This window comes from Oncorhynchus mykiss, chromosome 13 (genome assembly GCF_057628025.1).
Source record: "Oncorhynchus mykiss isolate SJ-2025 chromosome 13, ASM5762802v1, whole genome shotgun sequence".
NCBI lineage: Eukaryota > Metazoa > Chordata > Actinopteri > Salmoniformes > Salmonidae > Oncorhynchus > Oncorhynchus mykiss.
Window position 1 is genome coordinate 77598575 of NC_143034.1, and position 27796 is coordinate 77626370.

At 46.0% G+C, this 27796-nt stretch overlaps 1 protein-coding gene across 1 annotated transcript in view; it reads right to left on the bottom strand.

Moving 5' to 3' along the window:
• LOC110485332 (xylosyltransferase 1) overlaps positions 1-27796 on the bottom strand; it is a 48342-nt gene that overhangs the window by 12817 nt on the left and 7729 nt on the right. Inside the window, exons 2-7 of the mRNA XM_090197772.1 lie at positions 18042-18633; positions 6682-6854; positions 4968-5170; positions 2375-2455; positions 2034-2250; positions 1677-1853 (exon numbers count right to left, since the gene is read on the bottom strand). Coding sequence (XP_090053898.1) covers positions 1677-1853; positions 2034-2250; positions 2375-2455; positions 4968-5170; positions 6682-6854; positions 18042-18633 — 1443 coding nt within the window. The remainder of the gene's footprint in view (positions 1-1676; positions 1854-2033; positions 2251-2374; positions 2456-4967; positions 5171-6681; positions 6855-18041; positions 18634-27796) is intronic.

Consider the following 27796-nt stretch of genomic DNA (forward strand, 5'->3'; position numbering starts at 1 on the left):
CCAACAACCCCAACATTATTATAATAACAACTCTGCCAATCACACACCACCAGCTACAAGGCACTACAGAAACCACACGCTCACACACTGACCCAGAACTGCTGATTTAGAATCAGTTTCCTCTGGCCAAGTCATCAGCAATATCATCAGGAACTCAACCACCGCTGGCCCTGGAACAGTTGTTAGATGAATAAAGTAACCACAGGCTGTAAGTACAGACAGGAGCACTTAGTTGTGAACGTTAAGCTATTCTTGTCCATTTGCTGTGCCACAGTGAGACCTAGCCAGCTGTCTCATTGATATTCTGGTTCATAGAAGTTAGCCAGCTAGAGCTAAGTTATTCTGGTTCATAGAAGTTAGCCAGCTAGAGCGAAGTTATTCTGGTTCATAGAAGTTAGCCAGCTAGAGCTAAGCTAGTCTGGTTCATAGAAGTTAGCCAGCTAGAGCTAAGCTAGTCTGGTTCATAGAAGTTAGCCAGCTAGAGCTAAGTTATTCTGGTTCATAGAAGTTAGCCAGCTAGAGCTAAGCTAGTCTGGTTCATAGAAGTTAGCCAGCTGTCTCATTGCTATTCTGGTTCATAGAAGTTAGCCAGCTGTCTCATTGCTATTCTGGTTCATAGAAGTTAGCCAGCTAGAGCTAAGCTAGTCTGGTTCATAGAAGTTAGCCAGCTGTCTCATTGCTATTCTGGTTCATAGAAGTTAGCCAGCTAGAGCTAAGCTAGTCTGGTTCATAGAAGTTAGCCAGCTAGAGCGAAGTTATTCTGGTTCATAGAAGTTAGCCAGCTAGAGCTAAGCTAGTCTGGTTCATAGAAGTTAGCCAGCTAGAGCTAAGTTATTCTGGTTCATAGAAGTTAGCCAGCTAGAGCGAAGTTATTCTGGTTCATAGAAGTTAGCCAGCTAGAGCTAAGCTAGTCTGGTTCATAGAAGTTAGCCAGCTGTCTCATTGCTATTCTGGTTCATAGAAGTTAGCCAGCTAGAGCTAAGCTAGTCTGGTTCATAGAAGTTAGCCAGCTGTCTCATTGCTATTCTGGTTCATAGAAGTTAGCCAGCTAGAGCTAAATTATTCTGGTTCATAGAAGTTAGCCAGCTAGAGCGAAGTTATTCTGGTTCATAGAAGTTAGCCAGCTAGAGCTAAGCTAGTCTGGTTCATAGAAGTTAGCCAGCTAGAGCTAAGCTAGTCTGGTTCATAGAGGTTAGCCAGCTAGAGCTAAGCTAGTCTGGTTCATAGAAGTTAGCCAGCTAGAGCTAAGCTAGTCTGGTTCATAGAAGTTAGCCAGCTAGAGCTAAGCTAGTCTGGTTCATATAAGTTAGCCAGCTAGAGCTAAGTTATTCTGGTTCATAGAAGTTAGCCAGGTAGAGCTAAATTATTCTGGTTCATAGAAGTTAGCCAGCTAGAGCTAAGCTAGTCTGGTTCATAGAAGTTAGCCAGCTAGAGCTAAGCTAGTCTGGTTCATAGAAGTTAGCCAGCTAGAGCTAAGCTAGTTGGGTTCATAGAAGTTAGCCAGCTAGAGCTAAGCTAGTCTGGTTCATAGAAGTTAGCCAGCTAGAGCTAAGCTAGTTGGGTTCATACCCTTGGCAGAGAGATGTACTGAGATTTACAGCCCTGTGTGTGTGTGTGTGTGTGTGTGCGTGTGTGTGCGTGCGTGCGAGCGAGCGTTGTACGTGTGTGTGTCTCACCTGAAAGCGTGGCAGGTCAGGAGATTTGAAGTCATTGGGGGAGCAGCCGCACCAGTCTACGATGTGTTTGTATTGACACTTACAGCCCAGCTTCCTGTTCCAGTTGGTGATACGCAGGTTGTTGTCCACCATACTCTCACAGTGAGCACTGTTCTCTAGCACTGTGTGGAAGAACGACTGGAAAGAGAGGGAGAGGGAGAGGGGGGGGGGGATATGTTAGATAGTCAGTAGTGTGCAGTTTGTGCTGATTGCATAGTGTGTGTGTGTGTGTGCAACAGATGTGTGTGAATGTGTGTGTGTGTGTGTGTGTGTGTGTGTGTGTGTGTGTGTGTGTGTGTGTGTGTGTGTGTGTGTTACCTCGGCAGGCAGCAGTGTGTATGCGTAGAAGCGCTTCATGCTGACGACCAGCTCATCTTCAGAGTTGATGATGTAATCCACAAACATGCGGTTCAGAAGGAACCAATCGGAACCTCCGTCCACCGCAATGCCTTCTGGGATCTTGCGGTCGCCTAGGCGCCACATGTGTGTGTCACACTCGAAGAAGAGCCGGTCCAGACCCTGCTTACGGATGAACCTGGAAAGGACACACACACACACACACACACGCAGATGAACACACACACAAACACACACACAGATGAACACACACATACACACACAAGCAGATAAACACACACACAGATCTACATGTGTCTCACCGTGTGTTGTCTCTGCCGTGGGATTTGATGAAGTTCATGTCCCGGTACTTTGTCAGGAAGCCCACCAGCTGCTCATTGGTCCTGGGGAGAGCAGACAGCTGTCAATCAGTCACACGGCCAATCAACACAGGCCAAAATTCCAAATCAACCTCTTGGATGCTAACCAGGCACTGTAGGTATGAAAGGGTTTATCGAGGCCCATGCTCTCGGCTGGAGTCCGAATATTTGAGCATCCTTTCTAAACAAAATGCATTTTGGGGGTTTTCTAACGCGGATACAATGTTGTTTGGTTTATTGTTTGAACAGTCGCTGAGATTATATTTGGCTATTAATGAAAAATAGGCTGTTTATTTAATGCCAAGCTAAACCAAGACGGCAATCTTGAAGTTGAAGTGATTTAAAAGTTGATTAGCTTCCCACAGCCCATGTAAAAAATTGATTTATAATGAACTAATATGCCCTGGCAAATAATATTTCCTTTTTTCGTAGTTGGTAGTTATAGTCTTGTCTCATCGCTGCAACTCCCCTACAGACTCAGGAGAGGTGAATCCTCTGAAACATGACCCTGCCAAGCCTCACTGCTTCTTGACACACTGCTCACTTAACCCAGAAGCCAGCCACACCAAAGCCACACCAATGTGTAGGAGGTAACACTGTCCAGCTGGTGACTGAAGTCAGCTTCCAGGCCAACCACAAGGAGTCGCTAGAGCGAGATAGGACAAGGAAATCCCAGCCGGCCAAACCCTCCCCTAACCCGGATGACGGTGGGCCAATTGCGCGCCACCTTATGGTTCTCCCAGTCACGTGCCGGCTGTGACACAGCCTGGGATCGAACCCGGGTCTGTAGTGACGCCTCAAACACGGTGAGGAGTGCCTTAGACCGCTGCGCCACTCGCGAGGCCCCCCGATAAATATTCTTATACTTACCCGGTGTAACCTACAACGTTATCCCAGATGAATGTGGTGCTTCAATGCATTCACTCCCATTTTGGTGTCAGAGGAAAAGTAAGAATCTCACAGCTGTTTTTACCTGGAATCACTAGTTATTAGTGGGGGAGGGGCTATAATGTTGTTTGGTTTATTGCTTAAATAGTCGCTGAGATTATATTTACTTATTGATGGAAAATAGTCACAATTATTTATTTTTTCCCAAGATATACCACACTATAGTTTATATACAAGGACCAAAGAGTTTGGCCTGATTCGCGTTCTCATTTTTGCAGTGGAATTTTTTTACATTTTCGATTCTGGTATCGTCCCAGCACCTAACACACACACACACACACACACACACACACACACACACACCCAACAGCCCCCCGTCCCCAACTCCCCCCAAAACACACGCCTAACAGCACTCAATCCTCTACTCCCATCTGAACAGAACATGAGTCCCAAACTCTCAAAGCAATTACACTTTCCTAATGCCTCTTTCATTAGCTTGCTAATTAACACTCACATTAGCCAAGTATTACAGTACCTTATCAAGGCTGGAGCACAATGCTAACACGCTAGGCAGAGACAGCCAATAAGGATACGGTTACACACACACGTGCACACACACCAGATGTGAATCTGAAGTTGACGCAGACAGAATTAGTTAGATGTATGGCATGGTGAATGAGAGATTAAAGAAAGAGAGAGAGAGAGAGAGAGGGAGAGAGAGAGAAAGAGAGAGAAACTCCAATTGAAGAACAGACAGACAGATGAACACACACAGCCATCTGTCCTATTGAATTTTCCTATGCTGAAAAGCAGTAGAGGTGAAGCCACAATGTCACTGCATCCAAACCTCTGCGTGTGTGTGTGTGTGTGTGTGTGTGTCTCCTCCCTTTCCCTCCTCCCCTCCTCCCTTTCCCTCCTCTCTCCCCCTCCTCCTTTTCCCTCCTCTCCTCCTCCCTTTTCCTCCTCTCCTCCTCCCTCCATCCCAGTCTTTCCCTCTGTCTCTGCTAGCTGCTGACAGACAGACAGACAGACAGACAGACGCACACACACACACACACATATTCACACATACAGACACACACACACACACACGCATGCACATGTGTCCGCGTTGTGCGTCACTCATCGATCACACACACAAACGCAGCACGCTGGGATCCGTGTCAACTCTGATGTCATCACTGGGTATTGACGGGGAATGGATTTTGTCCAGTGGGCCGCAGGGCTCATGGGATTGGTTCACTTCAATAAGAGATCCAGTTGGAAGTAGAGAGAACTTAGTGACTCAGGAACTTCTGTCAGACCAACTTCCGCCATTATGTGGAATTCTGTGTGTGTGTGTGTGTGTGTGTGTGTGTGTTTGTGGGCCCTATTCCCTATGTAGTGCACTACTTTAGACTGGAGACCTATGAGCCCTATTCCCTATATAGCACACTACTTTTGACCAGAGCCCTATGGGCCCTATTCCCTATATAGTGCACTACTTTAGACTGGAGACCTATGAGCCCTATTCCCTATATAGCACACTACTTTTGACCAGAGCCCTATGGGCCCTATTCCCTATATAGTGCACTACTTTAGACTGGAGACCTATGAGCCCTATTCCCTATATAGTACACTACTTTTGACCAGAGCACTCCATGCCCACCTGATAGGGTAGTCGGCTGCACTGAGGTTGATGAAGAAGTCCCAATTCCAGTCGGCCATCTTGAGAAGGTCGTCCATGCAACGCAGGTACATGGTGAGCAGGCTCGCCCCGCCCCAAATGGTGGACATCCTCCAGGAAGTAACACGGACGTTGGAGTACTGGCTCGCTAGAGCCCCCACCTGTCTGTGGAGGTAGTTGGATCGCTGGGGAAGGGAAGAAAGGTAGTGGGTAAATTAATAGAGGTCTGCATGTTTATCTGGTCTGCATGTTTACCTGGTCTGCATGTTTACCTGGTCTACAGGTCTGCATGTTTACCTGGTCTGCATGTTTAACTGGTCTACAGGTTTACCTGGTCTGCATGTTTACCTGATCTGCATGTTTACCTGGTCTACAGGTCTGCATGTTTATCTGGTCTGCATGTTTAACTGGTCTACAGGTTTACCTGGTCTGCATGTTTACCTGGTCTGCATGTGTACCTGGTCTACAGGTCTGCATGTTTACCTGGTCTGCATGTTTACCTGGTTTGCATATGTACCTGGTCTGCATGTGTACCTGATCTACAGGTCTGCATGTTTACCTGGTCTGCATGTTTACCTGGTCTGCATGTTTACCTGGTCTACATGTTTACCTGGTCTACATGTTTACCTGGTCTACAGGTTTACCTGGTCTACATGTTTACCTGGTCTACATGTGTACCTGGTCTACATGTTTACCTGGTCTACATGTTTACCTGGTCTGCATGTTTACCTGGTCTACAGGTTTACCTGGTCTACAGGTTTACCTGGTCTACATGTGTACCTGGTCTACATGTTTACCTGGTCTACATGTTTACCTGGTCTGCATGTTTACCTGGTCTGCATGTTTACCTGGTCTGCATGTTTACCTGGTCTACAGGTTTACCTGGTCTGCATGTTTACCTGGTCTGCATGTTTACCTGGTCTACATGTGTACCTGGTCTACATGTGTACCTGGTCTACATGTTTACCTGGTCTACATGTTTACCTGGTCTGCATGTTTACCTGGTCTACATGTTTACCTGGTCTGCATGTTTACCTGGTCTACAGGTTTACCTGGTCTACAGGTTTACCTGGTCTGCATGTTTACCTGGTCTGCATGTTTACCTGGTCTACATGTTTACCTGGTCTGCATGTTTACCTGGTCTACAGGTTTACCTGGTCTACAGGTTTACCTGGTCTGCATGTTTACCTGGTCTGCATGTTTACCTGGTCTACAGGTTTACCTGGTCTACAGGTTTACCTGGTCTGCATGTTTACCTGGTCTACATGTTTACCTGGTCTGCATGTTTACCTGGTCTACAGGTTTACCTGGTCTGCATGTTTACCTGGTCTACATGTTTACCTGGTCTGCATGTTTACCTGGTCTGCATGTTTACCTGGTCTACAGGTTTACCTGGTCTACATGTTTACCTGGTCTGCATGTTTATCTGGTCTGCATGTTTACCTGGTCTGCATGTTTACCTGGTCTACAGGTTTACCTGGTCTGCATGTTTACCTGGTCTACAGGTTTACCTGGTCTACAGGTTTACCTGGTCTGCATGTACAGTGCATTCTACAGGTATATAGTAGTAGTGTGAGGTATGGTAGATGGTCGTACCTGGTCTACAGGTATATAGTAGTAGTGTGAGGTATGGTAGATGGTCTGTAGTAGTCTACATGTATATAGTAGTAGTGTGAGGTAAGGTAGATGGTCATACCTGGTCTACATGTATATAGTAATAGTGTGAGGTATGGTAGATGGCCTTGAACAGGCGTTGGAACTGCCGAGACGCTCTGCCATGGACCACCAAGACGAAGACGATGCGAACTGGCACAGCAGGGGCAGTCTGCTCTGAGCCCTCATCCCACTGTACATCCACATTGGCCTTACCTGGAGACACACACACACACACACACACACACACACACACACAGGGAAGGTAGGAAGAAGACAGGGGTAACTTTATTACTGTAGAAATGCTGTGTTAAATTGTAGAGTGCACATATAGAACGTTTTACAGAAAGTGTCATTTCTATAATTGTGCATTAAATGCCAGGATGTCATACTCATTTAGGCTTTTCATCTAGTGGGAATTCACTGCACAGTATTGAGGAAGAGAATCGTTTCCAGACCCACGTGTGTTTGACAACAACAGCTGATAATCAGAACAGGGGGATGGGCTGTACCAAAATTATCCAATGGCGGGGGACAACCCAACAGGGGGATGGGCTGTACCAAAATGATCCAATGGCGGGGGACAACCCAACAGGGGGATGGGCTGTACCAAAATGATCTAATGGCGGGGGACAACCCAACAGGGGGATGGGCTGTACCAAAATGATCCAATGGCGGGGGACAACCCAACTGGGCATTAGATGGTGACCTCAGTATGGACCAGTAGTATGTTGATGTTTAGATGGTGACCTCAGTATGGAGCAGTAGTATGTTGATGTTTAGATGGTGACCTCAGTAGTATGTTGATGTTTAGATGGTGACCTCAGTATGGAGCAGTAGTATGTTGATGTTTAGATGGTGACCTCAGTAGTATGTTGATGTTTAGATGGTGACCTCAGTATGGAGCAGTAGTATGTTGATGTTTAGATGGTGACCTCAGTATGGAGCAGTAGTATGTTGATGTTTAGATGGTGACCTCAGTATGGAGCAGTAGTATGTTGATGTTTAGATGGTGACCTCAGTATGGAGCAGTAGTATGTTGATGTTTAGATGGTGACCTCAGTATGGAGCAGTAGTATGTTGATGTGTAGATGGTGACCTCAGTATGGAGCAGTAGTATGTTGATGTTTAGATGGTGACCTCAGTAGTATGTTGATGTTTAGATGGTGACCTCAGTATGGAGCAGTAGTATGTTGATGTTTAGATGGTGACCTCAGTATGGAGCAGTAGTATGTTGATGTTTAGATGGTGACCTCAGTATGGACCAGTAGTATGTTGATGTTTAGATGGTGACCTCAGTATGGAGCAGTAGTATGTTGATGTTTAGATGGTGACCTCAGTATGGAGCAGTAGTATGTTGATGTTTAGATGGTGACCTCAGTATGGAGCAGTAGTATGTTGATGTTTAGATGGGGACCTCAGTATGGAGCAGTAGTATGTTGATGTTTAGATGGTGACCTCAGTACGGAGCAGTAGTATGTTGATGTTTAGATGGTGACCTCAGTAGTATGTTGATGTTTAGATGGTGACCTCAGTATGGAGCAGTAGTATGTTGATGTTTAGATGGTGACCTCAGTATGGAGCAGTAGTATGTTGATGTTTAGATGGTGACCTCAGTATGGAGCAGTAGTATGTTGATGTTTAGATGGTGACCTCAGTATGGAGCAGTAGTATGTTGATGTTTAGATGGTGACCTCAGTATGGAGCAGTAGTATGTTGATGTTTAGATGGTGACCTCAGTATGGAGCAGTAGTATGTTGATGTTTAGATGGTGACCTCAGTAGTATGTTGATGTTTAGATGGTGACCTCAGTATGGAGCAGTAGTATGTTGATGTTTAGATGGTGACCTCAGTATGGAGCAGTAGTATGTTGATGTTTAGATGGTGACCTCAGTAGTATGTTGATGTTTAGATGGTGACCTCAGTAGTATGTTGATGTTTAGATGGTGACCTCAGTAGTATGTTGATGTTTAGATGGTGACCTCAGTATGGAGCAGTAGTATGTTGATGTTTAGATGGTGACCTCAGTAGTATGTTGATGTTTAGATGGTGACCTCAGTAGTATGTTGATGTTTAGATGGTGACCTCAGTAGTATGTTGATGTTTAGATGGTGACCTCAGTATGGAGCAGTAGTATGTTGATGTTTAGATGGTGACCTCAGTAGTATGTTGATGTTTAGATGGTGACCTCAGTAGTATGTTGATGTTTAGATGGTGACCTCAGTAGTATGTTGATGTTTAGATGGTGACCTCAGTATGGAGCAGTAGTATGTTGATGTTTAGATGGTGACCTCAGTAGTATGTTGATGTTTAGATGGTGACCTCAGTAGTATGTTGATGTTTAGATGGTGACCTCAGTAGTATGTTGATGTTTAGATGGTGACCTCAGTATGGAGCAGTAGTATGTTGATGTTTAGATGGTGACCTCAGTAGTATGTTGATGTTTAGATGGTGACCTCAGTAGTATGTTGATGTTTAGATGGTGACCTCAGTAGTATGTTGATGTTTAGATGGTGACCTCAGTAGTATGTTGATGTTTAGATGGTGACCTCAGTAGTATGTTGATGTTTAGATGGTGACCTCAGTAGTATGTTGATGTTTAGATGGTGACCTCAGTAGTATGTTGATGTTTAGATGGTGACCTCAGTATGGAGCAGTAGTATGTTGATGTTTAGATGGTGACCTCAGTAGTATGTTGATGTTTAGATGGTGACCTCAGTAGTATGTTGATGTTTAGATGGTGACCTCAGTATGGAGCAGTAGTATGTTGATGTTTAGATGGTGACCTCAGTATGGAGCAGTAGTATGTTGATGTTTAGATGGTGACCTCAGTAGTATGTTGATGTTTAGATGGTGACCTCAGTAGTATGTTGATGTTTAGATGGTGACCTCAGTAGTATGTTGATGTTTAGATGGTGACCTCAGTATGGAGCAGTAGTATGTTGATGTTTAGATGGTGACCTCAGTATGGAGCAGTAGTATGTTGATGTTTAGATGGTGACCTCAGTAGTATGTTGATGTTTAGATGGTGACCTCAGTATGGAGCAGTAGTATGTTGATGTTTAGATGGTGACCTCAGTATGGAGCAGTAGTATGTTGATGTTTAGATGGTGACCTCAGTATGGAGCAGTAGTATGTTGATGTTTAGATGGTGACCTCAGTAGTATGTTGATGTTTAGATGGTGACCTCAGTAGTATGTTGATGTTTAGATGGTGACCTCAGTAGTATGTTGATGTTTAGATGGTGACCTCAGTATGGAGCAGTAGTATGTTGATGTTTAGATGGTGACCTCAGTATGGAGCAGTAGTATGTTGATGTTTAGATGGTGACCTCAGTATGGAGCAGTAGTATGTTGATGTTTAGATGGTGACCTCAGTATGGAGCAGTAGTATGTTGATGTTTAGATGGTGACCTCAGTATGGAGCAGTAGTATGTTGATGTTTAGATGGTGACCTCAGTATGGAGCAGTAGTATGTTGATGTTTAGATGGTGACCTCAGTAGTATCTCTCCTTTCTACTCTTCCTCCCTTTCAGTTGTCCATCCACCCTTCCATTACCCCCCCCTCCCCCCATGCACACACACACACACGCATACACACACACACACATGCACACACACACACACGTGAGTGCACACACACACTCTCCCTCTCTACCATTGGTGGTTGGTGTAAGGTCTACCCTGTGTGTATAAATATCCCTCTCTCCCAGCACCATGCGTCCCTGTCTAGGCCCCTCTCTGAGGCCCGCAGGCAAGGCTTTACAGGGGAGCTACTCTGGGGCGTTGTGAAAACAGTAGGTTTCTAACTTCCTGCTACACTGGGGCGTTTTGAAACAGTAGGTTTTTACCTTCCTGCTACACTGGGGTGGTGTGAAAACAGTAGGTTTTTAACTTCCTGCTACACTGGGGTGGTGTGAAAACAGTAGGTTTTTACCTTCCTGCTACACTGGGGTGGTGTGAAAACAGTAGGTTTTTACCTTCCTGCTACACTGGGGTGTTGTGAAAACAGTAGGTTTTTACCTTCCTGCTACACAGGGGCATTCGGAAAACAGTATGTAACAACACATCTGCCACGATGACCCTCAACATTTGGGCCCCTCGGGGGTGTGTGCTTGGTCCCCTCCTGTACTCCCTCTTCACACACGACAGTGTGGTAACGCACAACTCCAACACCATTATCAAGTTTGCTGATGACACGACAGTGGTAGGCCTGATCACCGACGACGATGAGAGGGAGGATGTCAGAGACCTGGAGCTGATCGAGGACTAGAGGACATGGAGGGCCGAGCACACACCCATCCACATCAACGGGGCAGTAGTGGGCTCCTGAGTGGCGCAGCGGTCTAAGGCACTGCATCTCAGTGCAAGAGGTGTCACTACAGTCCCTGGTTCTAATCTGCATTGTTGAATAAGGGCTCGTAAGTAAGCATTTCAGGGTAAAGTCTATACCTGTTGTATTCGGCACATATGACAGCCAGTCAACACTAGCCAGCCAACTAGCCAGCCAGCCAACACTAGTCAGCCAACTAGCCAGCCAGCCAACACTAGTCAGCCAACTAGCCAGCCAGCCAACACTAGTCAGCCAACTAGCCAGCCAGCCAACACTAGTCACCCAGGCAGCCAAACACTAGTCACCCAGCCAGCCAGCCAACACTAGTCACCCAGCCAGCCAGCCAACACTAGTCACCCAGCCAGCCAATACTAGTCACCCAGCCAGCCAGCCAATACTAGTCACCCAGCCAGCCAGGCAACACTAGTCACCCAGCCAGCCAGGCAACACTAGTCACCCAGCCAGCCAGGCAATACTAGTCACCCAGCCAGCCAACACTAGTCACCCAGCCAGCCAGCCAACACTAGTCACCCAGCCAGTCAGCCAGCCAACACAAGTCACCCAGCCAGCCAACACTAGTCAACCAGCCAACACTAGTCAGCCAGCCAGCCAGCCAACACTAGTCACCCAGCCAGCCAATACTAGTCACCCAAGCAGCCAGCCAACACAAGTCACCCAGTATTCGGCACATATGACAGCCAGTCAACACTAGCCAGCCAACTAGCCAGCCAGCCAACACTAGTCAGCCAACTAGCCAGCCAGCAAACACTAGTCAACCAACTAGCCAGCCAGCCAACACTAGTCAGCCAACTAGCCAGCCAGCCAACACTAGTCACCCAGGCAGCCAAACACTAGTCACCCAGGCAGCCAAACACTAGTCACCCAGTCAGCCAGCCAACACTAGTCACCCAGCCAGCCAGCCAACACTAGTCACCCAGCCAGCCAATACTAGTCACCCAGCCAGCCAGCCAATACTAGTCACCCAGCCAGCCAGGCAACACTAGTCACCCAGCCAGCCAGGCAATACTAGTCACCCAGCCAGCCAACACTAGTCACCCAGCCAGCCAGCCAGCCAACACTAGTCACCCAGCCAGTCAGCCAGCCAACACAAGTCACCCAGCCAGCCAACACTAGTCACCCAGCCAACCAGCCAACACTAGTCACCCAGCCAACCAGCCAACACTAGTCAGCCAGCCAGCCAGCCAACACTAGTCACCCAGCCAGCCAATACTAGTCACCCAAGCAGCCAGCCAACACAAGTCACCCAGCCAGCCAGCCAACACTAGTCACCCAGGCAGCCAGCCAACACTAGTCACCCAGCCAGCCAATACTAGTCACCCAAGCAGCCAGCCAACACTAGTCACCCAGCCAGCCAGCCAATACTAGTCACCCAGGCAGCCAATACTAGTCACCCAGCCAGCCAACACTAGTCACCCAGCCAGCCAGCCAATACTAGTCACCCAGGCAGCCAGCCAACACTAGTCACCCAGGCAGCCAGCCAACACTAGTCACCCAGCCAGCCAGCCAACACTAGTCACCCAGGCAGCCAGCCAACACTAGTCACCCAGCTAACCAATACTAGTCACCCAGCCAGTCAGCCAATACTAGTCACCCAGCCGGCCAACACTAGTCACCCAGCTAACCAATACAAGTCACCCAGCCAGCCAACACTAGTCACCCAGCTAACCAATACTAGTCACCCAGGCAGCCAACACCATCCAGCCAGTCTAAAGCTATAGATATCCTCTCCTCTCCCTTACTGCATCATCAAAGAGACGTATAATCATATAAATTAAACGCAGAATCTAAACCTTAAACTTTCTGGGCGGATGACAGAGTCTATCTTTAGTCAAGCTCTGCCCCCCCCCCCCCCCCCCCCCCACACACACACACACACACACACACACACACACACAGGCTTTACTCAGCACTTCTCTATCTAACTCCTGTACTAAATAGTGTGTAATTACACTGGATTGGCGTGGGCACTGCCCTATAGTGAGTAGAGTAGTATACACTGCAGCTCAAATGGCACCCTTTGCCCTATATAGTGCACTACTTTTTTTACCAGAGTGTAGTATAAAGTGAACAGGGTGGTGTTTGGGACACAAACATGGAGCAGTGAATGTGGTGGAATGTTCCCTAAATAGATCAGGCACTGGCAAGGCAACCTCCCTGGGGAGTTCTAGACGGAACCCTCGGGAGAGCCCTTAATTCTGTCTCCAGGGTGAGAAGTACTCTTTCCCTCCCTCTTTCTCTTCCCTCTGGGGATGGCGAGGTGACAAGGAGAGGAGACAAGGAGAGGAGACAAGGGGAGGAGACACGGCGAGGAGACACGGCGAGGAGGAAAGGATAGGCGACAAGGAGGGGAGACAAGGAGAGGTGACAAGGGGAGGAGACAAAGATATATGACAAGGATAGGAGACAAGTATACAAGGACAGGAGAGGAGACAAGGAGATAAGGAGAGGAGACACGGCAAGGAGACAAGGATATGTGACAAGGAGGGGAGACAAGGGGAGGAGACAAAGATATATGACAAGGATAGGAGACAAGGATAGGAGACAAGTATACAAGGACAGGAGAGGAGATAAGGAGAGGAGACACGGCAAGGAGACAAGGAGGGGAGACAAGGAGAGGTGACAAGGGGTAGGAGACAAAGATATAGGACAAGGATAGGAGACAAGGTAAGGAAACAAGTATGAGTGTGGCGGTCATGTATATCTGGATGAGGGTAATTGTCCAGCCAAATGACTGTGGTCTCTGTCCTAACCGTTCAAATAGCAACTAGAAAGTAATGACATGTATACATTTTTAGATGTACGTTTTCTCCTTTCCTCCTCCACTCCTGACCGCATGTGCTGACATAGAAATAGAATGAATAGAGTGAGAGGTTCCACGCCCGTTCTATTCATTATACTACAGGGCTGTGACGGTCATGGTACTCTGGATGATGGTAATTGGTCAGCCAAATGACCGCGGTCACTGTAATAATAGTTTGAAATAGCATTTAATTCTTATATTCTTATATATATATATATATATATCTACACTGAACAAAAATATAAAGGCAACATGTAAAAGTGTTTCATGAGCTGAAGTAAAAGATCCCAGAAACGTTCCGTACGAACAAAAAGCTGATTTCTCTCACAAATTTTGTGCAAAAATTGAGAGACAAGAGGGAGGAGAAGAGTACTTGTCACCGTGGAGACAGAAGTCAGGACTGTCACCGTGGAGACAGACGTCAGGACTGTCACCGTGGAGACAGACGTCAGAACTGTCACCGTGGAGACAGAAGTCAGGACTGTCACCGTGGAGACAGACGTCAGGACTGTCACCGTGGAGACAGAAGTCAGGACTCTCCCGAGGGTTCCGTTTATGCTGTTCTGTGAAGGGAGTTGTACACGGTGTTGTACGAGAACTTCAGTTTCTGGGGGCAATTTCTCACATGGAATAGTCTTCATTTCTCAGAACAAGAATAGACTGACGAATTTCAGAAGAAAGTTATTTGTTTCTGGACATTTTGAGCCTGTAATCGAACCCACAAATACTGATGCTCCAGATACATAATAATTGCAACATAATTGCAACAAATCAACAGAATTGCAAAAGGGTTTTCTAATGATCAATTAGCCTTTTAAAATGATAAACTTGGATTAGCGAACACAACGTGCCATTGGAACTGTTGAGCGTGACAAACCCAGCAGCGTTGCAGTTCTTGACACAAATCGTTACGCCTGGCACCTACTACCCTACCCCGTTCAAAGGCACTTAAATATGTTGTCTTGCCCATTCACCCTCTGACAACACAGACACAATCCATGTCTCAGTTGTCTCAAGGCTTAAAAATCCTTCTTTAACCAGGTCTCCTCCCCTTCATCTTTAACCAGTCTCCTCCCCTTCATCTTTAACCAGTCTCCTCCCCTTCATCTTTAACCAGTCTCCTCCCCTTCATCTTTAAACAGTCTCCTCCCCTTCATCTTTAACCTGGTCTCCTCCCCTTCATCTTTAACCTGGTCTCCTCCCCTTCATCTTTAACCTGGTCTCCTCCCCTTCATCTTTAACCTGGTCTCCTCCCCTTCATCTTTAACCTGTCTCCTCCCCTTCATCTTTAACCAGTATCCTCCCCTTCATCTTTAACCAGTCTCCTCCCCTTCATCTTTAACCAGTCTCCTCCCCTTCATCTTTAACCAGTCTCCTCCCCTTCATCTTTAACCAGTCTCCTCCCCTTCATCTACACTGATTGAAGTGGATTTAACAGGTGACATCAATAAGGGATCATATCTTTGACCTGGATTCATTCCTAATGTTTTGTCCACTCAGTGTATCTCCCCTCTGTAAATGGTACATTCCTCCTGTAATCAGCCTCTACTCCAGAGTTGTTTGTTTTATGTTTATTGCTCTGATATTGTCTATTCTGTTTGACGTCTGTGTGGACTTGTGTGTGTTCTGTTTGACTATTGTCTATTACTGGCAGCACCTTCTCACCAAGGCAGCACCTTGTCACTAAGGCAGCACCTTGTCACTAAGGCAGCACCTTGTCACCGAGGCAGCACCTTGTCACTGAGGCAGCACCTTCTCACTGAGGCATCACCTTCTCACTGAGGCAGCACCTTGTCACTAAGGCAGCACCTTGTCACTGAGGCAGCACCTTGTCACTAAGGCAGCACCTTGTCACTAAGGCAGCACCTTGTCACTAAGGCAGCACATTGTCACTAAGGCAGCACATTGTCACTAAGGCAGCACCTTCTCACTGAGGCAGCACCTTGTCACTAAGGCAGCACCTTGTCACTAAGGCAGCCCCTTCTCACTAAGGCAGCACCTTGTCACTAAGGCAGCACCTTGTCACTAAGGCAGCACCTTGTCACTAAGGCAGCCCCTTCTCACTGAGGCAGCACCTTCTCACTAAGGCAGCACCTTCTCACTGAGGCAGCACCTTCTCACTGAGGCATCACCTTCTCACCAAGGCAGGCCCTTCTCACTAAGGCAGCACCTTCTCACTGAGGCATCACCTTCTCACTGAGGCAGCCCCTTCGCACTAAGGCAGCCCCTTCGCACTAAGGCAGCCCCTTCTCACTAAGGCAGCACCTTCTCACTGAGGCATCACCTTCTCACTGAGGCATCACCTTCTCACTGAGGCAGCCCCTTCGCACTAAGGCAGCCCCTTCGCACTAAGGCAGCCCCTTCTCACTAAGGCAGCCCCTTCTCACTAAGGCAGCACCTTCTCACTGAGGCAGCACCTTCTCACTAAGGCAGCCCCTTCTCACTAAGGCAGCACCTTCTCACTAAGGCAGCACTTTCTCACTAAGGCAGCACCTTCTCACTAAGGAAGCACCTTCTCACTAAGGCAGCACCTTCTCACTAAGGCAGCACCTTCTCACTAAGGCAGCACCTACTCACTAAGGCCTACTCACTAAGGCAGCACCTTCTCACTAAGGCAGCACCTACTCACTAAGGCCTACTCACTAAGGCAGCCCCTTCGCCTTCCCCTTTGTGTCATTGGAATTGAATAATTCCTATATGTGTACATTAATTAAATCACTAATTAAATCATCTATTTTATAAGAATTTGTGAGATTCCTATTTGCATAAAATAGACAGAGACCAGTCTTATCAAAATTAGATAATAGTATTTATTCTCGGAGCTCGCTGCTCATGGAACCAAAAACAACAGTTTATATACAAAATATGACGTCATAGGTTACAAAATGTCCTTCCTCCTATCGACCAGGAGGAAACAGGTTCAAAGGTTTATTCCCACCCCCTCGCTCGCTCACTCCAGACACACACTTATATCAAGATTAAACTTCTGAAGTCTTCATCTATCACTATTCAGCAGACAGTTCCAGATAATGGAAAACACACACTGCCTTATCTAAACATCCCAGAGCTAAGTTGAGTCGGTTCAACCACAGGTTAACGACCCTTTCTGCTTACTTAAAACCCACAATGCATTCCTCCCCAACCCAGCTGGAATGGTATTTATTATGTTTAATTACCATTATTAATTATTAATTTGTTTCATGCTACACAATCCCTTCCTTATGAATTAACATTATTTATCAGATATAATAAAACAGAGTATAAGTTTCATTAGTTATAGTTCTATTTAAAATGTATTGTTTAGTCATATTGTTTAGTCATTATTCATAAAATTCCTAACACTGAGGCAGCACCTTCTCACTGAGGCAGCACCTTCTCACTGAGGCAGCACCTATTCACTGAGGCAGCACCTTCTCACTGAGGCAGCACCTATTCACTGAGGCAGCACCTATTCACTGAGGCAGCACCTATTCACTGAGGCAGCACCTATTCACTGAGGCAGCACCTATTCACTGAGGCAGCACCTTCTCACTGAGGCAGCACCTTCTCACTGAGGCAGCACCTTCTCACTGAGGCAGCACCTTCTCACTGAGGCAGCACCTTCTCACTGAGGCAGCACCTTCTCACTGAGGCAGCACCTTCTCACTGAGGCAGCACCTTCTCACTGAAGCAGCACCTTCTCACTGAGGCAGCACCTTCTCACTGAGGCAGCACCTTCTCACTGAGGCAGCACCTTCTCACTGAGGCAGCACCTTCTCACTGAGGCAGCACCTTCTCACTGAGGCAGCACCTTCTCACTGAGGCAGCACCTTCTCACTGAGGCATCACCTTCTCACTGAGGCAGCACCTTCTCACTGAGGCAGCACCTTCTCACTGAGGCAGCACCTTCTCACTGAGGCAGCACCTTCTCACTGAGGCAGCACCTTCTCACTGAGGCAGCACCTTCTCACTGAGGCAGCACCTTCTCACTGAGGCAGCACCTTCTCACTAAGGCAGCCCCTTCTCACTGAGGCAGCACCTTCTCACTGAGGCAGCACCTTCTCACTAAGGCAGCACCTTCTCACTGAGGCAGCACCTTCTCACTGAGGCAGCACCTTCTCACTGAGGCAGCACCTTCTCACTGAGGCACATTCCCGGTGTACTCGGGGAATAGGTGATTATGACATAGTGCACTACTTTTCACCAGGGGCCGTAGGTCTCTATATAGGTAATATGGTGCCATTTGGGATGCATTTCACCATGAGACTCACCTTCTATGGTGCAGTATCGAGGGACGGTCTCCGGCATCAGTGTCCTCTCCTTGTGTCTGCAGTACACCTCAGCTATCTGCTGACGACACTCCCTGGTCTTGGCTCTCGACAGAGCCGAGATGGCCTCCTTCCCACTGATCTCGCACTGGTGCTTCTCCCTCCGCTGCCCCCGCACAGGAGCCGCGGTCGCCGACTTCCTGGGTTGGTGATGTCGCTGATGCTGATTGGATGTTTTGATGGAGGGAGAGGGGGAGGGTCTAGCGGGTTTAGTGGACAGCTGGGAGTGTGGTTTGGGTCGTTTGTATGCGTGGCTATCTTTAAGTCCCACTCCTCCGGGCTGCTGTGGAGGAAGAGGGTACTGCTGAATAACCTCGTTGACCTCATTGGGAAAGGCCTTTCCCAGAATGCCTTGCCTTAGGGCCTTGTCCGGTTTGTGTTTGGCGGTGTTTCCTGCCATTCGCTGGCGCTGAGACCGCGCCCCAAGGTTGCTGTTGCCGTCAACAACAGTGTCAAAGTCTTTGGGGACCGAGTTCTCATTGTTGTTACTATCCAGGAGGACTTTCTCCTTGGGACGCCAGGAGTGGTAGCCCTCCTGGAGGAGAGAGAGTGAGGGAGAGAGGGAGTAAGGGGGAGAGAGGGGGGAGGGAGAGAGAGAGAGGGGGGAGGGAGAGGGGAGAGAGGGGGGAGGGAGGGAGAGGAGGAGAGGGAGAGAGGGAGTAAGGGGGAGGGAGAGGGGAGAGAGGGGGGAGGGAGAGAGAGGAGGAGAGGGAGAGAGGGAGTAAGGGGAGGGAGAGGGGAAAGGGGAGAGAGGGAGTAAGGGGAGGGAGAGAGGGGGGAGGGAGAGGGGAAAGAGGGGGGAGGGGGGAGAGGAGGAGAAGGAGAGAGGGAGTAAGGGGAGGGAGAGAGAGGGGGAGGAGGGAGAGAGAGGAGGAGGGAGGAGAGGGAGAGAGGGAGTAAGGGGAGGGAGAGGGGAGAGAGGGGGGGAGGAGGGAGAGAGAGGAGGAGAGGGAGAGAGGGAGTAAGGAGAGGGAGAGGAGGGAGAGGGGAGAGAGGGGGGAGGAGGAGGGAGAGAGAGGAGGAGGGAGAGAGAGAGTCAGTCAGTGTAACAATAGGAAGAGAGTATACTGAGTTCTGAAGGACAGAGACACAGAGAGAATGAGCACTGCACACTGCCCATCCCATCTGGACAAGAGGAATACCTATGTAAGAATGCTGATAATCGACTACAGCTCAGCCTTCAACACCATAGTACCCTCCAAGCTCAGCATTCAACACCATAGTACCCTCCAAGCTCAGCATTCAACACCATAGTACCCTCCAAGCTCAGCATTCAACACCATAGTACCCTCCAAGCTCAGCCTTCAACACCATAGTACCCTCCAAGCTCGTCATTAAGCTTGAGGCCCAACATCTCCACTTTGCTGATCCTCAACACTGAGGCCCCATAAGGGTGCATGCTCAGCTCCCTCCTGTTCTCCCTGTTCACCCATGGCTGCGTGGCCACGCACGCCTCCAACTGTGAGGGGTTCAGATCACAGACAGGCAATAATATTCAAAAGTATTTAGATAAAGAATTTAAAAAACTGTAGAAAATTAAAAAAAACAGCAAATCAACAGTAAATAATTGAATGAAATAAGAAGTCTAATTGTTCTGTCTGCCCCTCCCTCCCGCTTAGGAGCCACCCATTCCTACTCCCCCCTCCCTCTCCCTGTCTGTCTGTCTGTTTTGCTGACTGGCTGTCTGTCTGTTTGGCTGGCAGGCTGTCTATCTGCCTGCTTGGCTGGCATGCTGTCTGTCTGTCTGCCTGCTTGTCTGGCTTTCTGTCTGCCTGGCTGTCTGTCAGCCTGCTTGGCTGTATGTCTGTCTGGCTGGCTGTCTGCCTGCTTAGATGTCTGTCTGTTTGGCTATCTATGTGTCTGTCTGTCTGCCCTTGTGTGTCATGTGATCAAGCATGGGGAATGCTGTCACTCATAAAATATGTCTGGGACTCAGGGGCTACAGTGTGTGTGTGAGAGAGTGTCAGTAGCAGTGCTATATGACCTGGTCCTGGTATTCCCTATACACAGACCAGCTCTGCCATTTCCAGGAATATCAATCTAGTTCTGTACTTAGGAATGAAAGGTTCCCTCTGCCCACAAATATACATGCATTTTTTAAATTTATTTTACCTTTATTTAACTAGGCAAGTCAGTTAAGAACAAATTCTTATTTACAATGACGACCTAGGAGCAGTGGGTTAACTGCCTGTTCAGGGGCAGAACGACAGATTTTTACCTTGTCAGCTCGGGGGATTCGATCTAGCTACCTTTCGGTTTACAAGTCCAACGCTCTAACCACTAGGCTACCCTGCCGCCCCAAAACAGGACACAGACACAGTCTTAGACAGTCTTCAGAATACTGTACAGACACAGTATAGACAGTCTTCAGAATACTGTACAGACACAGTATAGACAGTCTTCAGAATACTGTACAGACACAGTATAGACAGTCTTCAGAATACTGTACAGACACGTCAACGTCCACACACACACACACACAGGGCTGTGTGAGTCTTGTCTTGGCAGGATATTTCTGGTGGTACTAGAAAAGGGATCCGGTCCAACATTCTGATCAACTGTCTTTACTGCTGTACCACCTGCTACAATCATATCACACACACACACATGGACACACACACACATGGACACGGATACACACACACACACACACACACACAAATGGGGGCAACTCAATATTAGGAAGGTGTGCTTAATGTTTTGTACACTCAGTGTATATTACTAAAGATCTGATCAAACTGCCCAAGCAGAGAGGTTAAAGAAAACGTGAGCTAGCTAGCTGATAGCATCCAGATGAGACTAATACAGACTCAACTCTGGGTCAAGGTCCAACGTAAGATATTACAGAGTGAGAAACTCAAGCTATAGGAAGAGGTCCAGAATAGAGAGGGTGTTATCTCATTGTGACACGCATGAGAATATAATACAAGATGACAAACTGTTGCTATCAGATGTAAATCAGAAACTTCACTTTGTTCTGGGAGAGATTTCTCTGTCTGTCTACCTCTCTCTCTCTCAATCTCTCTCTCTCTCTCTCTCTCTCTTTCTATACTATACTGTACTGAACTATCCTCTACTGTACTGAACTATCCTCTACTGTACTGAACTATACTCTACTGTACTGTACTATCCTCTACTGTACTGAACTATCCTCTACTGTACTGAACTATACTCTACTGTACTGTACTATCCTCTACTGTACTGAACTATCCTCAACTGAACTATCCTCTACTGTACTGAACTATCCTCTACTGAACTATCCTCTACTGTACTGAACTATCCTCTACTGTACTGAACTATCCTCTACTCTACTGAACTATCCTCAACTGAACTGAACAATACTGTACTGAACTATACTCTGCTATACTGAACTATCCTCAACTGAACTGAACTATACTCTACTGTACTGAACTATCCTCTACTGAACTGAACAATACTGTACTGAACTATACTGAACTGAACTATACTGAACTCTACAGAACTGAACTATCCTCTACTCTACTGAACTATCCTCTACTGAAGTATCCTATACTGAACTGAAATATCCTCTACTGAACTGAAATATCCTCTACTGAACTGAAATATCCTCTACTGAACTGAAGTATCCTCTACTGTACTGAACTATCCTCTACTGAACTGAACTATCCTCTACTGAACTATCCTCTACTGTACTGAACTATCCTCTACTGAACTGAACTATCCTCTACTGAACTATCCTCTACTGTACTGAACTATCCTCTACTGAACTATCCTCTACTGAACTATCCTCTACTGTACTGAACTATCCTCTACTGAACTGAACTATCCTCTACTGTACTGAACTATCCTCTACTGTACTGAACTATCCTCTACTGTACTGAACTATACTCTACTGTACTGTACTATCCTCTACTGTACTGAACTGTCCTCTACTGTACTGAACTATCCTCTACTGTACTGAACTATACTCTACTGTACTGAACTATCCTCTACTGTACTGTACTATCCTCTACTGAACTATCCTCTACTGTACTGTACTATCCTCTACTGAACTATCCTCTACTGTACTGTACTATCCTCTACTGTACTGAACTATCCTCTACTGTACTGAACTATCCTCTACTCTACTGAACTATCCTCAACTGAACTGAACAATACTGTACTGAACTATACTCTGCTATACTGAACTATCCTCAACTGAACTGAACTATACTCTACTGTACTGAACTATCCTCTACTGAACTGAACAATACTGTACTGAACTATACTGAACTGAACTATACTGAACTCTACAGAACTGAACTATCCTCTACTCTACTGAACTATCCTCTACTGAAGTATCCTATACTGAACTGAAATATCCTCTACTGAACTGAAATATCCTCTACTGAACTGAAATATCCTCTACTGAACTGAAGTATCCTCTACTGTACTGAACTATCCTCTACTGAACTGAACTATCCTCTACTGAACTATCCTCTACTGTACTGAACTATCCTCTACTGAACTGAACTATCCTCTACTGAACTATCCTCTACTGTACTGAACTATCCTCTACTGAACTATCCTCTACTGTACTGAACTATCCTCTACTGAACTGAACTATCCTCTACTGTACTGAACTATCCTCAACTGAACTGAAGTATCCTCAACTGAACTGAACTATCCTCTACTGAACTATCCTCTACTGAACTATCCTCTACTGAACTATCCTCTACTGAACTATCCTCTACTGTACTGTACTATCCTCTACTGTACTGAACTATCCTCTACTGTACTGTACTATCCTCTACTGTACTGAACTATCCTCTACTGTACTGAACTATCCTCTACTGTACTGAACTATCCTCAACTGAACTGAAGTATCCTCAACTGAACTGAACTATCCTCTACTGAACTATCCTCTACTGAACTATCCTCTACTGAACTATCCTCTACTGAACTATCCTCTACTGTACTGAAGTATCCTCTACTGAACTGAAGTATCCTCTAATGAACTGAACTATCCTCTACTGAACTATCCTCTACTGAACTATCCTCTACTGTACTGAAGTATCCTCTACTGAACTGAAGTATCCTCTACTGAACTGAAGTATCCTCTACTGTACTGAACTATCCTCTACTGAACTATCCTCTACTGTACTGAAGTATCCTCTACTGAACTGAAGTATCCTCTACTGAACTGAAGTATCCTCTAATGAACTGAACTATCCTCTACTGAACTATCCTCTACTGAACTATCCTCTACTGTACTGAAGTATCCTCTACTGAACTGAAGTATCCTCTACTGAACTGAAGTATCCTCTACTGTACTGAACTATCCTCTACTGAACTGAACTATCCTCTACTGTACTGTACTATCCTCTACTGTACTGAACTATCCTCTACTGAACTATCCTCTACTGTACTGAACTATCCTCTACTGAAGTATCCTCTAATGAACTGAACTATCCTCTACTGAACTATCCTCTACTGAACTATCCTCTACTGTACTGAAGTATCCTCTACTGAACTGAAGTATCCTCTACTGAACTGAAGTATCCTCTACTGTACTGAACTATCCTCTACTGAACTGAACTATCCTCTACTGTACTGTACTATCCTCTACTGTACTGAACTATCCTCTACTGAACTATCCTCTACTGTACTGAACTATCCTCTACTGAAGTATCCTCTACTGTACTGAACTATCCTCTAATGAACTATCCTCTACTGTACTGAACTATCCTCTACTGAACTATCCTCTACTGTACTGAACTATCCTCTACTGTACTGAACTATCCTCTACTGAACTATCCTCTACTGTACTGAACTATCCTCTACTGTACTGAACTATCCTCAACTGAACTATCCTCTACTGTACTGAACTATCCTCTACTGTACTGAACTATCCTCAACTGAACTATCCTCTACTGTACTGAACTATCCTCTACTGTACTGAACTATCCTCTACTGTACTGAACTATCCTCTACTGTACTGAACTATCCTCTACTGAACTATCCTCTACTGTACTGAACTATCCTCTACTGAACTATCCTCTACTGTACTGAACTATCCTCTACTGAACTATCCTCTACTGAACTATCCTCTACTGTACTGAACTATCCTCTACTGAACTATCCTCTACTGTACTGAACTATCCTCTACTGAACTGAACTATCCTCTACTGTACTGAACTATCCTCTACTGAACTGAACTATACTGTACTGAACTGAACTATGCTCTACTGTACTCTTCTGTTCTGTACTCTACTGTTCTGTACTCTACTGTTCTGTACTCTACTGTACTCTTCTGTTCTGTACTCTACTGTACTCTTCTGTTCTGTACTCTACTGTTCTGTACTCTACTGTACTCTACTGTTCTGTACTCTTCTGTTCTGTTCTGTACTCTTCTGTTTTGTTCTGTACTCTACTGTACTCTACTCTTCTGTACTCTACTGTACTCTTCTGTACTCTTCTGTTCTGTTCTGTACTCTTCAGTTCTGTTCTGTACTCTACTGTTCTGTTCTGTTCTGTACTCTACTGCTCTGTACTCTACTCTTCTGTACTCTACTGTTCTGTACTCTACTGTACTCTACTGTTCTGTACTCTACTGTTCTGTACTCTACTGTTCTGTACTCTACTGTACTCTACTGTTCTGTACTCTACTGTTCTGTACTCTACTGCACTCTACTGTTCTGTACTCTACTGTACTCTTCTGTTCTGTACTCTTCTGTACTCTACTGTTCTGTACTCTACTCTACTATTCTGTACTCTACTGTACTCTACTGTTCTATACTCTACTGTTCTGTACTCTACTGCTCTGTACTCTACTATTCTGTACTCTACTGTTATCTACTCTACTGTTCTGTACTCTACTGTTATGTACTCTACTGTTCTGTACTCTACTCTACTCTACTGTTCTGTACTCTACTGTACTCTACTGTTCTGTACTCTACTGTTCTGTACTCTACTGCTCTGTACTCTACTATTCTGTACTCTACTGTTCTGTACTCTACTCTACTGTTCTGTACTCTACTGTACTCTACTGTTCTGTACTCTACTGTACTCTACTGTTCTGTACTCTACTCTACTCTACTGTTCTGTACTCTACTGTTCTGTACTCTACTGTTAGGTACTCTACTGTACTCTACTCTTCTGTACTCTACTGTTCTGTACTCTACTGTTCTGTACTCTACTGCACTCTACTGTTCTGTACTCTACTGTACTCTTCTGTTCTGTACTCTACTGTACTCTACTGTTCTGTATTCTACTGTTCTGTACTCTACTGTACACTACTGTTCTGTACTCTACTGCACTCTACTGTTCTGTACTCTACTGTACTCTTCTGTTCTGTACTCTACTGTACTCTACTGTTCTGTACTCTACTGTACGCTTCTGTTCTGTACTCTACTCTACTCTACTGTTCTGTACTCTACTGTACTCTACTGTTATGTACTCTTCTGTTCTGTACTCTACTGTACTGAGTTCTACTGTTCTGTACTCTTCTGTTCTGTACTCTACTGTACTGAGTTCTACTGTTCTGTACTTTTCTGTTCTGTACTCTACTGTACTGAGTTCTACTGTTCTGTACTCTTCTGTTCTGTACTCTACTGTACTGAGTTCTACTGTTCTGTACTCTACTGTTCTGTACTCTACTGTTCTGTACTTTAATGTCTAAACTTGTGAAATATAGACGTGTATTATTGGTTCAGATTTGGTCAGGGCCGGACCAACCAAAGTTGGTCTTTGTGACGGAGCTCATTCAAAAACATAACCAGTAGACCATAGACCACCCCTCAGCCACTCCCAGCCCATCCCACCTATCACCATAGACTACCCCTCAGCCACTCCCAGCCCAATCCCAACCCTCAGCCCATCCCACCTATCACCATAGACCTCGGCTCTTTAATCCCACCCCCTCAGCCACTCCCAGCCCATCCCACCTATCACCATAGACCATCCCTCAGCCACTCCCAGCCCAATCCCAACCCTCAGCCCATCCCACCTATCACCATAGACCTCGGCTCTTTAATCCCACCCCCTCAGCCACTCTCAGCCCATCCCACCTATCACCATGAACCACCGCTCTTTAATCCCACCCCTTCAGCCACTCTCAGCCCATCCCACCTATCACCATAGACCACCCCTCAGCCACTCCCAGCCCATCCCACCTATCACCATAGACCATCCCTCAGCCACTCCCAGCCCATCCCACCTATCACCATAGACCATCCCTCAGCCACTCCCAGCCCAATCCCAACCCTCAGCCCATCCCACCTATCACCATAGTCCACCCCTCAGCCACTCCCAGCCCATCCCACCTATCCCCATAGACCACCCCTCAGCCACTCCCAGCCCATCCCACCTATCCCCATAGACCACCCCTCAGCCACTCCCAGCCCACCCCACCTATCACCATAGACCACCCCCTCAGCCACTCCCAGCCCATCCCACCTATCACCATAGACTAATTTGTATTGAGCAGATATTCCCAGATATTTTCGATAACTGCATATGTGACATAACTCCTCCGTTTCTATTCATAATATCTTTAATAAATATAATACCATTTTAAAAAAATCCATAAAGAATGTTTTTTTTAAATTAAATCAGTTTATTTGAGTTTAACCATTACATTTGATGTAATATTTGTTCTATCTTTTCTGGAGGATAAAACTGAAATTGTACCCAGCTTTGTGCGGCTCGTTTAAGAAAGGGTGATACTTTAAACAAAATAAAATTTTCAATTAGTCAGAAATGAGAAGTTGTGATCTGTTTGAAGGCAAAAGAGCAAGTTTTGAACAAAGGACGAGCCTTCCTTAATAATCTCCTGGAGATCCATTCTGGGTTTAAGTATAATTTATGTATGAGTGAAGCTTTTAGTGAAAGGTTTAAAGCATTAATATTGAATGATTTTACCCCCCAAATTTGGTGGAGGATTGGTGATGATCTGGGGGTGCTTCAGCAAGGCTGGAATCAGGCAGATTTGTCTTTGTGAAGGACACATGATTCAAGCCACATACAAGGTTGTCCTGGAAGAAAACGTGCTTCCTTCTGCTCTGACAATGTTCCCCAACTCTGAGGATTGGTTCATCCACCAGAACAATGCTCCATGCCACACAGCCAGGTCAATCAAGGTGTGGATGGAGAACCACCAGATCAAGACCTTGTCATGGCCAGCCCAATCTCCAGACCTGAACCCCATTGAAAACCTCTGGAATGTGATCAAGAGGAAGATGGCCATCAAACAAAGCCGAGCTGATTTAATTTTTGCGCCAGCAGTGGCATAAAGTCACCCAACATCAATGTGAAAGACTGGTGGAGAGCATGCCAAGACGCATGTAAGCTGGGATTGAAAATCCGGGTCATTCCACCAAATATTGATTTCTGAACTCTTCCTAAGTTAAAACATTAGTATTGTGTTGTTTAAAAATGAATAGGAACTTATTTTCTTTTCATTATTCGAGGTCTGACAACACTGCATCTTTTTTGTTATTTTGACCAGTTGTCATTCTCTGCAAATAAATGCTCTAAATTACAATATTTTTGTTTGGAATTTGTTAGAAATGTTGTCAGTAGTTTATAGAATAAAACAAAAATGTTCATTTGACCCAAACACATACCTATGAATAGTAAAACCAGAGAAACTGATTATTTTGCAGTGGTCTCTTAATTTTTTAAAGAGCTGTATGTTTGCTAATAATGGACAGTATCTATTTATATGGTATTATTGGACA